A 13,113-nucleotide genomic window follows, 5' to 3' on the forward strand; every position below is an offset into this window, starting at 1 on the left:
AGCTGCTACTGCTAAGTCGCTTCAGTCCTGTCTGACTCTTAGCTACCCCATGGACTGCAGCCCATCAGGCTCCTCTGTCCATGGGATTTTCCAGGCAAGAGTATTGGAGTGGGGTGCCATCGCCTTCTCCATCTTTGTTGCCTAGTTATCTTCAATTCAATGTCAGATATTGCAATATTTGCCTTCTTTGGTACTAAAAATTTATGAATATATGAATTATTTTTCAACTCTGTTCTGGAACACAGTTACATTACTTGGAAGCACTTTGGTGCTTTGAGGGTTTCCTGTTAAGATTTGTTAAATGGAACCATGGAAGTGTTTACTCCAGGGCTAGTTATTTTCTATTACTAAGTGGTTAATACCCTTCCACATACTTTATCTAGTACCAGGAATTATTAGGTTTTCCATTCTAATTATTAAAAACAGGTACCAACCCTGTGAAGAAAAATATCAAAAACCTCAGATATGCAGATGATACTACACTTATGCCAGAAAGCGAAGAGGAACAAACAGCCTCTTGATGAGGGTTAAAGAGGAGAGTGAAAAAGCTGGATTAAAACTCAATATTAAAAAAACTAAGATCACGGAATCTGGTCTCATCAGTTCAATTCAGTCGCTCAGTCGTGTCTGTCTGTTTGTAGCCCCATGGACTACATGCAGCATACCAGGCCTCCCTGTCTTTCACCAACTCCCGGAATTTATTCAGACTCATTTCCATCGAGTTGGTGATGCTACCCAACCATCTCATCCTCTGTCCTCCCCTTCTCCTCCCACCTTCAATCTTTCCCAGCATCAGAGACTTTTCAAATGAGTAAGTTCTCCACATCAGGTGGCCAAAGTATTTGACTTTCAGCTTCACTATCAGGCCTTGCAATGAATATTCAGGACTGATTTCCTTTAGGATGGACTGGTTGGATCTCCTTGCTGTCCAAGGGAATCTCAAGAGTTTTCTCTAACACCACAGTTCAAAAGCATCAATTCTTTGGCACTCAGCTTTCTTTATAGTCCAACTATCACATCCATACATACTACTGGAAAAAACATAATTTGACCAGATGGACCTTTGTTGGCAAATTAATGTCTTTGCTTTTTAATATGCTGTCTAGGTTGGTCACAACTTTTCTTCCAAGGATCAAGAGTCTTTTAAGTTTATGGCTGCAGTCACCATCTACAGTGATTTTGGAGCCCAAGAAAATAAAATCAGACACTGTTTCCACTGTTTCTCCATGTATTTGCCATGAAGTGATGGGACAAGATGCCATGATCTTAGTTTTCTGAATGTTGAGTTTTAAGCTGACTTTTTCACTCTCCTCTTTCATTTTCATCAAGAGGCTCTTTAGTTCTTTAATTTATGCCATAAGTATGGTATCATCTGAATATCTGAGGTTATTGATATTTCTCCCAGCAATCTTGATTCCAGGTTGTGCTTCCTCAAGCCCAGCATTTCTCATGATGTACTCTGCATGTAAGTTAAATAAGCAGGGTGACAATATACAGCCTTGATGTACTCCTTTCCTGATTTGGAACCAGTCTGTTGTTCCATGTCCAGTTCTAACTGTTGCTTCTTGATCTGCATAAAATTTTCTCAGAAGGCAGGTGAGGTGGTCTGGTATTCCTAACTCTTTACAAATTTTCTGCAGATTGTTGTGACCTGCACAGTCAAAGCCTTCGGTACCATCATGGCAAATAGAAGAGGAAAAGTGGAAGCAGTGGCAGCTTTCCTCTGCTTGGGCTCTAAAATCACTGCAGATGGTGATTGCAGCCATGTAATTAAAAGATGCTTGCTTCTTGGCAGGAAAGCTATGGCAAACATAGTGCATTAAAAGGCAGCGATATCACTTCGCAAAGAAAGGTACATGTAGTCAAGGCTATGGTCTTTTGGGGCTTCCCTGGTAGCTCAGCCAGTAAAGAATCAGCCTGTAATGCAGAAGACCCTAATTCAATTCCTGGGTCAGGAAGATCTGCTGGAGAAGGGATAGGCTGCCCACTCCAGTATTATTGAGCTCCCCTGGTGGCTTAGCTGGTAAAGAATCCCCCTGCAACATGGGAGACCTGGGTTCAATCCCTGTGTTGGGAAGATCACCTGGAGAAGGAACAGGTACAGACTCCAGTGTTCTGGCCTGGAGAATTCCATACAGTGTATAGTCCATGGGGTTGCAAAGAGTCAGACAGGACTGAGTGACTTTCACTTCCCTTCACTTCACTTCACTTCATGGTCCTTCTAGTAGCCATGTACAGATGTGAGAACTGAGCCATAAAGAAGGCAGAGCATCAAAGAATTGATGTTTTTGAATTGTAGTGCTGAAGAAGACTCTTGAGAGTCCCTAGAACTGCAAGGAGAGCAAACCAGTCAATCTTAAAGGAAATAAATCCTGAATACGCATTGGGAGGACTGATGCTGAAGCTGAAGCTCCAATACTTTGGCCAACTGAGGCAAAGCATCAACTCATTGGAAAAGACCCTGATGCGGGACAGATTGAAGGCAAAAGGAGAAGGGGACAACAGAGGATGAGATGATTAGGTGGCGTCACTGATTCAATGGACATAAATTTGGGCAAACTCTGGGAGATGGTGAGGGACAGGGAAGCCTGCCATGCTGCAGTCCATGGGGTTGCAAGGAGTAAGACATGATTTGGCAACTGAACAACCATCCCTATAATTCTGACATGGCTCTTTCCCAGAACTTGAGTGGTTTCCTTAAACATGTGTAACTATCATTAGTCTACTGAATACTGACCTGCTGAATACTTAAGTGGCACCTCCACAGACTTCTGGAGCTTTCTACCTGTTGCAGCTTTCTTTTATGACACCATCATTTGAGGTCTCACTACTTTGATCTTCCTGACCACTTAGCTCCATCTCTTCAATCCAGGGTGGTTTGTACACTCTTCTTCCTTTTTCCTTCCCTGTATCAGTGCCTGGAATCTCTGAAGGCAGTGAGCTTGTACAATTAGTGTTCATTCCATTTGTTTTTCATATCTCAGGAATTACTCTCCTTCAGTGTCTGATGTCCAGTGTCTTGAATACATTGTTTCATATATTTCTTCTTTCTTGTTTTTTTTTTCTTTTGTTTTCCTATTTCTTTATTTTCTTACTTCCTTCTTTCCTTTCTTCCTTTCATTCTTTTTTTTCCCTCTGTATTCCTTTCTTCTTTCCTTCTTTGTTGTTATTTTAGATGCACACATAAGCCTAATGCCTTTTATTCTAACTCAGCCAGAAGCAGAAATCTCAGTTCTTTTATCCTGATTTAAAGAAAATTATTTGATCTACAATTATTTTAACATAGACTGCTTTTCAAAATTTTCTTATTCTTAGGCAGATTAATATGGGCATATTCCTATTGCTAATAAGAATTTACTAACCAAAACCACTATGCTGCTGCTGCTAAGTCACTTCAGTTGTGTCCGACTCTGTGTGGCACCATAGACAGCTGCCCACCAGGCTCCCCCATCCCTGGGATTCTCCAGGCAAGAACACTGGAGTGGGTTGACATTTCCAATGCATGAAAGTGAAAAGTGAAAGTGAAGTCGCTCAGTCATGTCCAACCCTCAGCGACCCCATGGACTGCAGCCTTCCAGGCTCCTCCGTCCATGGGATTTTCCAGGCAAGAGTACTGGAGTGGGATGCCATTGCCTTCTCCAAAACCACTATAACTAACCGCTAACCAAGCTAGTGAGTGAGTGAGTGAAGTTGCTCAGTTGTGTCCGACTCTTTGCAACCCCATGGACTGTAGCCTACCAGGCTCCTCCATCCATGGGATTTTCCAGACAAGAATACTGGAGTGGGTTGACATTTCCTTCTCCAGGAGGTCTTCCTGATCCAGGGATTGAATCCAGGTCTCCCACAGTGTAGGCAGATGTTTTACCATATGAGCTACTAGGAAGTCCAGCTAACCACTGACCAAAACTGCTATAAACCACAGTCATAAAGAAATTAAAATGCAAAATGCCATACCTTTTAAGAAAAAATTGTACAAGTAAATGTTTAAATATCATCAGATCACCAAAGACCAAATATCTAGGAACTAATGTGTGTAAACCACTCTACTGAAAGATAAGGTAACTGAAAAATTAGAAATCATATTTAAATTTTACTGTGAATGATAAACTACTTCAACTTATTTTCAACATTGTAGAGTTCAAAGATGAATCTCAGGATTAAAAAATCAGGACATTTTTATATCCATAGATTTGAAGATATAAATTCAAATCAGTTTTTCTTTCCAAGGGTATTTTTCTGTCTACTCTGAAGCTGATACTTGTGAATATTAGCCTAAAGAAACATCTCAGGCATTTTAATGTAATTAGAATCTATTAAAGAAGTAAATCAAAACAAACCATATGTTTATTGTAGATATAAAGAGATTTTTGTATTCACCTCTTTAAAACTATAAAATAGTTGAATTATCCCTACCTTGGTAGTTTAAAACCCCCTAATTTTATGTTTTAATTTTTAAAGTTATCCCATCACATTTCAGCCAAGATGAAAATGGTGATTTACATGACTAAGTACCTATCAACATCATTAAGAATAAAGGAGCCCAAATGATCCACTGGGACAGTGTTACAAACAAGTACGAGGAGAAATTAAACTGAAAGATTTTCTATAAGAAATTGTAAAAGTTGGATTAAGGCTGCTTAAGGGATGGGGAAATCTGAATTTAGAATTAAATCAGTTGATTCCACTCTTTACCTTTATCAAAGACTGTCAGATCATTTTCAAGTACTGGTTCTGTGACATGATCTTCAGTCAAAATGACCTGCCTTGTTGGCTTACCATTTGCAGGATTTTAAAATCATACCACACATTCTATCAGTCAAGCTAAACTGTGTAATGCTTTCCTAAGTTCTTATACCAATCTGTTTCCAAATCCTGGTCAGAAAGTGAACAAAGGTAGTAGCACCAAAACCTATTTAAATATTGTGGACAGAATTTTTACCTATACTTGATCTACAATACTTTCAAATATTAGATTCTGCTCAGATTATCTGTTTCTATATCATGTTTTCCTCAAAGTTTTGAATAATCGTATCTTAAATGCAGAATGATAAATTAAGTTTATCTGGTATAAACTATGTACATTCCAGAGAATTTGTTTTTACAGCTACTACAAAAATACCTACAGTTATTTTGGATGTTAAAAAAAAATCAATAGTCTCATTACTGTGAGACTCCATTTAAAATATGGTACATTTTCATGTTCTTAAACTTGATATAATTCTAAAATATCCTGTAGATCTAAAATTTCTATAAATTCTGTAAGAGCTCTTAGTCAAAAGGAATGAAATTTGACTTAACATGTACATGTTAGAAATATATCATCTTTCAGATATACAAATTATCTGTTGATACTTATACAAGAAATCAACAAATTAAAATAACTTATCAATATTATAGTCTATATTAACCAAGGGTAGAATAGGGAGATTTTCCTTATTTTTTAAACGTTTAAACTGATGCCTTGAAGTGGTTAATGATATAGTTTACAAAGTATCCATTAGAAATTTCAAAGAAAACCACAATATGATTTTTCAACTAGTGTAGAGGTTTTATGATTTGTTACAACTAAGAGTTCTATTTATTTCATCTTACATTTGTATTCACATGTTTCTCTTAGATAGCTCTGGAGTTTTAAGTACTTGCAAACCAACCTAGTGATCTTATTACTTTTTCTTTTATGATCTTCTTAGTTTGCCTGAAGCAAACGTACTCAGAGGAGATGGCATCTGGAAACTGTAGACTTATTTGCAAACACCACAATATATTGATAAATGCATCCTAAAATAAGTAAAAAACAAACAAACAACTTCCTGCAGACAAACTATTGTTTTTTGCTAATTCTGACTTAAATTCTAATAGGCTGTATAATACCCAGTCCTAGAATAAATTAACAAGGAAGACATTAAGTTGAATAAAACCACTCCATATACTTTTTCACTACAAAATTGAGGTCATGGAGAAAATATGAATGTTATTTATTTTAGTGTTCCATATAAGAATGTTTTGAGAGCTACATTCCTGAAGAAATAGCACTTCGTGTCATTTTCCTTTCCTTTTGACTGAAACAATGCTGATTTCTTTCCATTCTAAATGAATTCCATACACTTCTATGAGATTCTAATGGTATATGTTCTTTTCTGTGACACATCTCTGTGTCAATTGTTCTGTACTTCAGAAGGAGATTTTTTGTCTTAATGCTCTCATTTGGACTCCAAAATTAATGATTTTTTTATGTCTAGGTTATTTCCTTATACTTTGATTTAACTAAAAAGTAAAATGCACTGAATAAGCAGTACTTCAGAAAATAATTTTGTGTTTTTTAACTTGGGCTAAGTCCTCTCTGACTGAACCTTATCAGGAGTTGTACATCACTATAATTTAAAATAGTTTATTTAAACATTGAGACACAAGCACAATTTCCACCAGAAAAATAAGAGACTTCTTTCAGCATAATCTTGGCTGGAGCCTCTTTTCTTCTGTTCTGTTTGTTTGTTTAAGCAGACTGAGAGAAGAGTTGGCCAAGTGGCATAGACTATGGTGTCAGGAGTCAGAGAACCAGGATTAAACGTCCAGCTGTACTCCTTACAGTCCTGCGATTTGGGGGAAATTCATCACCTGTCTATATCTCAGTCTTCTCATAATCATAAAATGATTATTTAATAATTTAACAAAGGGATCCATAATTATATCAGAATCAAAGAGTTGTTCTGAATATTAAACTCCACAATATAAATATTCAGCATGCTACCTAGCAAATAACAAGTTCTTAATCAAAGTCATTCATTATGATTATGACTAATATGTATACATTCAACAGTATTTATTAGTAACTATATGCTCTATGATAGGTATAAAATAATGAGCAAACAGAAACATGCTGTCCATGAGGCAGAGTTAGATAAATAAAAAAAAGTAGCACATATGTTAATATATAGTTATAATAAGAAACTCAAAACAGAGACCAGTTACTCTAAAAACATAAAATAAGGGCATAAAATAAATTAAAATTTTTAAAGTGACTTTTTCTGGAAGATCAATGAATGCTTCTTCAAGAAAGCTACAAGGATTTTATTTAAGACATCTCAGTAATGAATAGGAATGAATTCAGCAAAGGGTCAATTAAGGGAAAGAGAATCACTATATAATCAGGAAAGGAATTAACTTCGTGAGGCCCAGAGGTAGAGAAAAGCAGTACAGAAGAACATTGACCTGGAAGACAGGGGAGGAGTTGTGGGGATCTTGTGAGGGACAAGGTTCAGCTCTTTCAGGGCATCGCTGTCCACAGAATGGATCATGGTCAGAGTGGTGGAAATGCTTTGAAAAATAAAAGGAGAATCAGGATCTGACAAAATAATTCAAATTTTTATTTTATAAATTTTCATTGACTCTAGTATGGAGGAAGATTACAGGTGGCAAGGTTAACCAAGGAAGAGAATGTAGATGGGAGTTACAGAAGTTGACATAAAAGATGACAGTATTTTTAAATGAAGTGCAGTTGATGGAGTTGGAGAGATGTGGGACAGATACAGGGGAAAGGACAGTTTTGAAGGAAAAGTGACAGGACTTGGTAGAATATTGAAAATCAAAAGAAAAGAGGATTTTGACAAATACGATCCTGTATTTCTGGCTTGCACAACCTAATGCATGGAATGCTCTTCTCTGAGATAGAGAAGAAGGAAACTGAGCAAGAGAGAAGCGAGATTATAAGCTCAATTTTGTATGTGCTGTGTTATTATTGTATCTGCGATTTCCACCAGAGAGGTCAAATGGATGTGTGAGACCAGAAGTCAGGGTGGGGATAAAGAAGAGGGTTGAGTGTGGAGAGGTATAGTCTGAGTTTTGAAATGCAACTAAAATACAGTTTGGTGGCTCAGTGGTAAAGAATCCTCCTGCCAGTGCAGGAGAGGCAAGAGATGCAGGTTCATTTCCTGGGTTGAGAAGATCTCCTGGAGAAGGAATGGCAACCCATTCCAGTACTCTTGCCTAGAAAATCCCATGTGCAGAGGAGCCTGGAGGGCTACAGTCGATGGGGTCACAGAGTTCAACTAAACTGAGTACATATGCAACTGAAGCCATGAAAATAAAAGCCTCGACTCTGTGAGAATTGAAAAAACTAAAAAAGCAAGTAGTTAAACATGATGTATTTTCTCCTATTCACATTACTGTGAACTTCAAGAATAAGTCTTTGTTTTTTAGTTTACTCATATAGAATCTTGTACAAAAAAAATTAGGCATACCAAAAATACATAATGATCTGATGGCTAGGAAATGATACACTCGCCAACAACTAAGTTCAGACAGTAAAAAAGAGAAAGCAAATAAATAATACCACAGGGCAAGAGCCTATTACTTTAAGAGTTAGGATTCTTAGTAGTGTCACAGGTAAGGCAGAATACTGAGATTTGTTTATGTATGTCTGATAAAGTGGGATAAGATAAAGACTGGCTTTCAGCAGAAAATCAATTTACTATGTCTTCTTGCTACCTTTATGTTTCAACTCCATGGTAATTGAGCTTTCCAGAATTCTGAGATTATAAGCTGCTTTTTGCTGAGCAACTCCCAGCTGCTATTTGAACAACAAATAAAACTGAGCCTCTTATATAAAACAATGTTCTTAACTAGTATGAGAACAAATAAATAGAGAGAAATGGAGAAAGAGAAAAAGGGCCAACTCTTTGTTTACACATGTAGATTAGCTATAGTGCTCAGAATTGATGAAGCAAAATGCTAAATATCAAATGTGACAGCATAGAATAGTAATAGAGTAATGATTCAAGTAATCAAAATGATTATGCAGGTTTATATGGTTTATGTGTCCATTGGTCATTATGAACCTCATGTAGATTTCCTGCATGGGTTATGATAGAAACCAAAGTAAATCCATATTACAGAATGATCTTACATATTGTTTTCCATTTTGTATTTAACATATTGGAAATGTTGTCCTTCCTGGGAAATGGACATTATTCTTACAGCATATTATAATAATACGTATTGATAACAACTAATTGCTAAGTTTAGTAGCTTGCTGTCAATCAATCATGAACACAGAACCAGTAGTCTATGAATGTTTAGGAACATATAAAATCCACGAGAATACTATCAATGCTGACTAATTCATCCAGCAAGAAATTAAAATTTAACTAAAGGATTTAAGCATAAGAATTTTAAAATAAAATTAGACCTTAATTTCAATATTTTACACATACAAACTTCTTATAGAAGCCCTCATATCAAAAGTAAAGATGATTTGGGGTGGCACTTGACTTGTTTTCAGAATTGTTTCCATATACAACTCTTAATGAGTAAAAACACTGATGTATATTCAAAAGTGAGGGACTGGAAGTAAATCTGATGGGTATTTTATCTTTAACCTAGACTATTAGTTCTTAGTTTTATTTCTTTAATTTCTTAAGCCAATACTCCATAAGTATTTCTAAATTCTCCAACTTATATAAAATTCTACTGAAATTACTTATGCCAAATATGCCTTATATACTTAAGATATATTTTTATAAAGTAAATTGTTTTTTAAAACTATCAAACATAAATATTCCCAGACGGTCAGGTGTTGAGCTGATGAGAAGACTTTACAAAACTGAAAAAAAAATCTATTTTTTTTTTCCTGAACTGCCTGAGACACATAAGTACCAGTTTCAATATAACAGTAGTTGGTAAATATTTAACCTAACTGGTTTTCTTTTAAACATATAAGGTGAAATACTAGATCTTTAGAAATTATTACTCAAAAATAAAAACAAAAATAAAATCAAAAGTGCTCAAAGGGGCTAAAGCCCAACATATTTTATTTTTTAAAAAATCCATAACTGAAAAAAAAATCCATAATTGTAGGTCACCAGTGAATACATAAATCAAATAACTTCACAGTAGTAATGATACCCAAAGTTATGACTATTTTTGTAAAGTATCTTAATTAAACTGAATAATAGATAAATTTATATTTTAGGTCTCCTATATATAGAAAAAACTTTCTCATAGTTGAAAATAGTAAATTAAACCTCTCTTTGTAAAATAATAAACTTCCATTATATTATCTTTGCATATAAGATTATGTTCAAGATTCTTAAAATTCAAATTCAAATCCACATAATCCATATAATTGAAAATTTTTAAGGATGATTTTTGTATCTTTAACTTCACATTTGTCAACAGAAAAACATCTATAGTATTTGTTTTATGTGTTCTTTCATGACAACTTTATGAAATGTTGATTCAATGAAGCAGAAGTTTAAAACATTGTTTCTGTTTCTAACTTATTTACTGAAAGGTAAATTTTATTATTAACTGTTTCATCATAATTTTCCTATGGCTCCCCTGTAATTCTTCTTCATAATATATTCTCATATATGAATTAAAATGCAAACCTTTTCAGATCCCTTCACTATATGCCTAAAGTAGTAATTATCTAGTGTAGAATGAGTTAATTCTCTGAAAATATCAAACTCAGAATGAAGTCATGTGTGAGAGAGTTTTTCTATGTCTTGACAGTAGAAAAACTGTACTCAAAGATGTGATACTAGAAATAAACAGGAAATTGACATTGACCTGCTTACTAAGAATACACAGTCCATACTGAGCCAATGAATCAAGGTAGAATAATGCAAAGGGCATTAGTAAGAGTTTAATTCTAAGACGTTGAACAAAGCAAAGGTGATCAGGAAGTAGGATAAAAAGGCAAGTTGGGATAGAGGATGGAGGAAAAAGAGAGAAGATAATGTTGTCCAGAACCTCCTTCTGTCCACCTCATTACTCCTAGAATATAGATTCAAGCCACAACCATCCTAGATAATCTGCCAAGCCAGTTACTAGGCCAGTATACGAGATGCATTTGAATAGTGAAGTTTCTTCTCACATTAGATAACTGGGAGATTCACAGATGCCATTTAATGACAGAAAATGACAGAAAAATACTGTAACCTCAGAAATATGAGAACCACTCTACCTGGAGAGTTAGCAAAATGCATATACATTCAATTTGTGATTACAACTCCAAAAGAAAAGCAATATGTAGGAGCCAATAGAAATTAACGAGGGAACTTTTAATGAGATTACAACTTGAGTAATAAAAATCAGGCTGGCATCACTTAATCAAAATTTTCAACCTAAAACTTAGTAACTACCAGAGCACACCGGGTGGGACGGGAACAAGTGGCAATTGAGGGCTGCTTGGCTGTCCCATGGGGTCTTACTGTACCTGTGTCCACACCCTTCACCTGTTGCTTGGCTCGAGTTGGCTGGCTCCACTTTGAACTCCTGTGGGACAAGCGCTTTGTCGTGTGGTCCAGGAAAGTCCATTCCAGGCACCTCCTCCTCCTCTAAGGACTCCACGTAGAAGAGAGTCCTGGCGGGCTGGTGGATTCCCTGCCCGGGCGCCCCTGGCTGCAGCCTCGTAGCCACAGGCAGGAGGGTGCCATTCAGAGGGCTGAAGGAAGAGGCAGAAGAGGACGGGGAGGCAGACGAAGAAGAGGAGGCAGAAGAGGAAGGCTTCTTCCAGAAAGTGCTCACTCCGCCCTTCTCTTGGCTTTTGAGCAGGCGGCTCTGGCTAGGTCCCCAGTGCTCGAAGCTGCTACTGCCGTCCTGTTGCAGGCAGCTGCCCCCGGCCGGGCTGCCGGCCGACGGCGACGGGTGGCTGAAGAGTTTCCAGCGGAGTCGCAGGATGTGCTTCACATCGAAGTCTTTTCGCCCAGAGCCTGACATAATTGACGCAAGGAAGGCGAAGGGACCTCAGCTGATGCAGGAGTAGACGGGTTGGGGAGGCAGGCCAACGGAGCCCCGGGTTGGAGGAGGACGCGGGAGGCTCCCTCTGCACCCTGGGAACAGACGGGACCGGGCGGCTGCGCGCCCTGCCAGGCGACGATCAGAGCGCGAACAGAAGAGCCGTGCGGCTCAGCTGCGGTCAGGACCTCAGGACCCGCGCGTGGGGAACTCAACGGCCTGGTGCACAGGCAGGAACTGGACGCAGAGGACTGAGAATCCCCGATCTCCTTGCGGGGTCCCGAGGTGACCGCGGTTAGGGACGGCCCTGATGCCGGAGACGCGCGAGGGAGGGAGGTCTGCGCGCTCAGAGCTCTCGAGGCGAAGGCAGCTGGATACACTTCCCTAGCATGCACGGATGGCAGAGCCTCAGTCGATAAGCTGTTGGCTCCCCTATCCTTGCAGCTTAGAGTTCAGTGCCTGGAGATTGCAGAGAGAAAGATCCCCAAGTCGCGGAAGAAGCACACACCCCCTCAGCCTTCTCGATGCACCTGCGCCCCTGTCCCTGCTCTCTAGGAAGATGCTCTGAGAGCTGCGGGTATCTCTGAGAAAGTCCAATGCCTTCTGCAAGGCGAGAAGGGGTGGTTTTATCTAGTCAGTTTGTAAAAGAGAGAGAGAGAGAGAAAAAAAAAAAAAAAAAAATCCAGCAAATATAGGAGGGCAAAAGGAAAGCCCGCGCCGTGAAGCTGTCAAGGTCCTCACAGTACAATTTTCTCTCTGCCTCGGCGCCTCCTCCTCCCCAGTAAGTGACGCAGATGTGCATTGAGGCCTATACGGAGAGATGGAGGGAGGGAGGGAAGGCTTCAATCTTCTTTATGCAAGTGAGTCTGATGCTCTTATTGTCCCCTTGTGTGGGTCCTGTCACCTTATTTATTCTCCTTCCTCACTACATTACTATGTAGCAATAAAAGTAAAGCAAACAGGCAATATGGTTTTGCATCAGTAAACACCAAATGTGAATCATGGCAGCGTAAACTTAATAGGCTGCCATCGCTTTGCAGGTTCCAGGTTAATGGCTTGAATTATTTAATAAAGCGCATCCTTTAACCTTTAGCCTTAGTTTCTCTGTAGTGAGAAGAAAGAAACAGGATGCTGGCGTCAAAGTGTGACGATGCCACCATTCTGACAATTACATTGTGATTCTGCCATTAACGCACTCAGGCAGTGCTTTCACCCTGGGGGCCAGAGGCACACGGTAGAAATTTGAAGATGGGCATCTGAGCACAGGGGACGAGTTGTGCAAAATCAGTGCATTTAATGAGTTGCCGTAGAATGAAAGCTGTTCTCCGTGTAAACCAAGAAGTGGAATAAAATGATAAAGTGTAATTTCAAGGCATA

General features: G+C 38.3%; 1 protein-coding gene across 2 annotated transcripts in view; it reads right to left on the reverse strand.

Moving 5' to 3' along the window:
* Positions 1-11,718, reverse strand: part of KLHL1 (kelch-like family member 1) — a 541,448-nt gene extending 529,730 nt beyond the window's left edge. For both annotated transcript variants that reach the window (XM_010842287.1, XM_010842286.1), the window contains exon 1: positions 11,216-11,718. In XM_010842287.1, coding sequence (XP_010840589.1) covers positions 11,216-11,718 — 503 coding nt within the window. The remainder of the gene's footprint in view (positions 1-11,215) is intronic.
* Positions 11,719-13,113: the final 1,395 nt, after the last annotated feature.

This window comes from Bison bison, unplaced genomic scaffold (genome assembly GCF_000754665.1).
Source record: "Bison bison bison isolate TAMUID 2011002044 unplaced genomic scaffold, Bison_UMD1.0 scf7180017864176, whole genome shotgun sequence".
Lineage (NCBI taxonomy): Eukaryota > Metazoa > Chordata > Mammalia > Artiodactyla > Bovidae > Bison > Bison bison.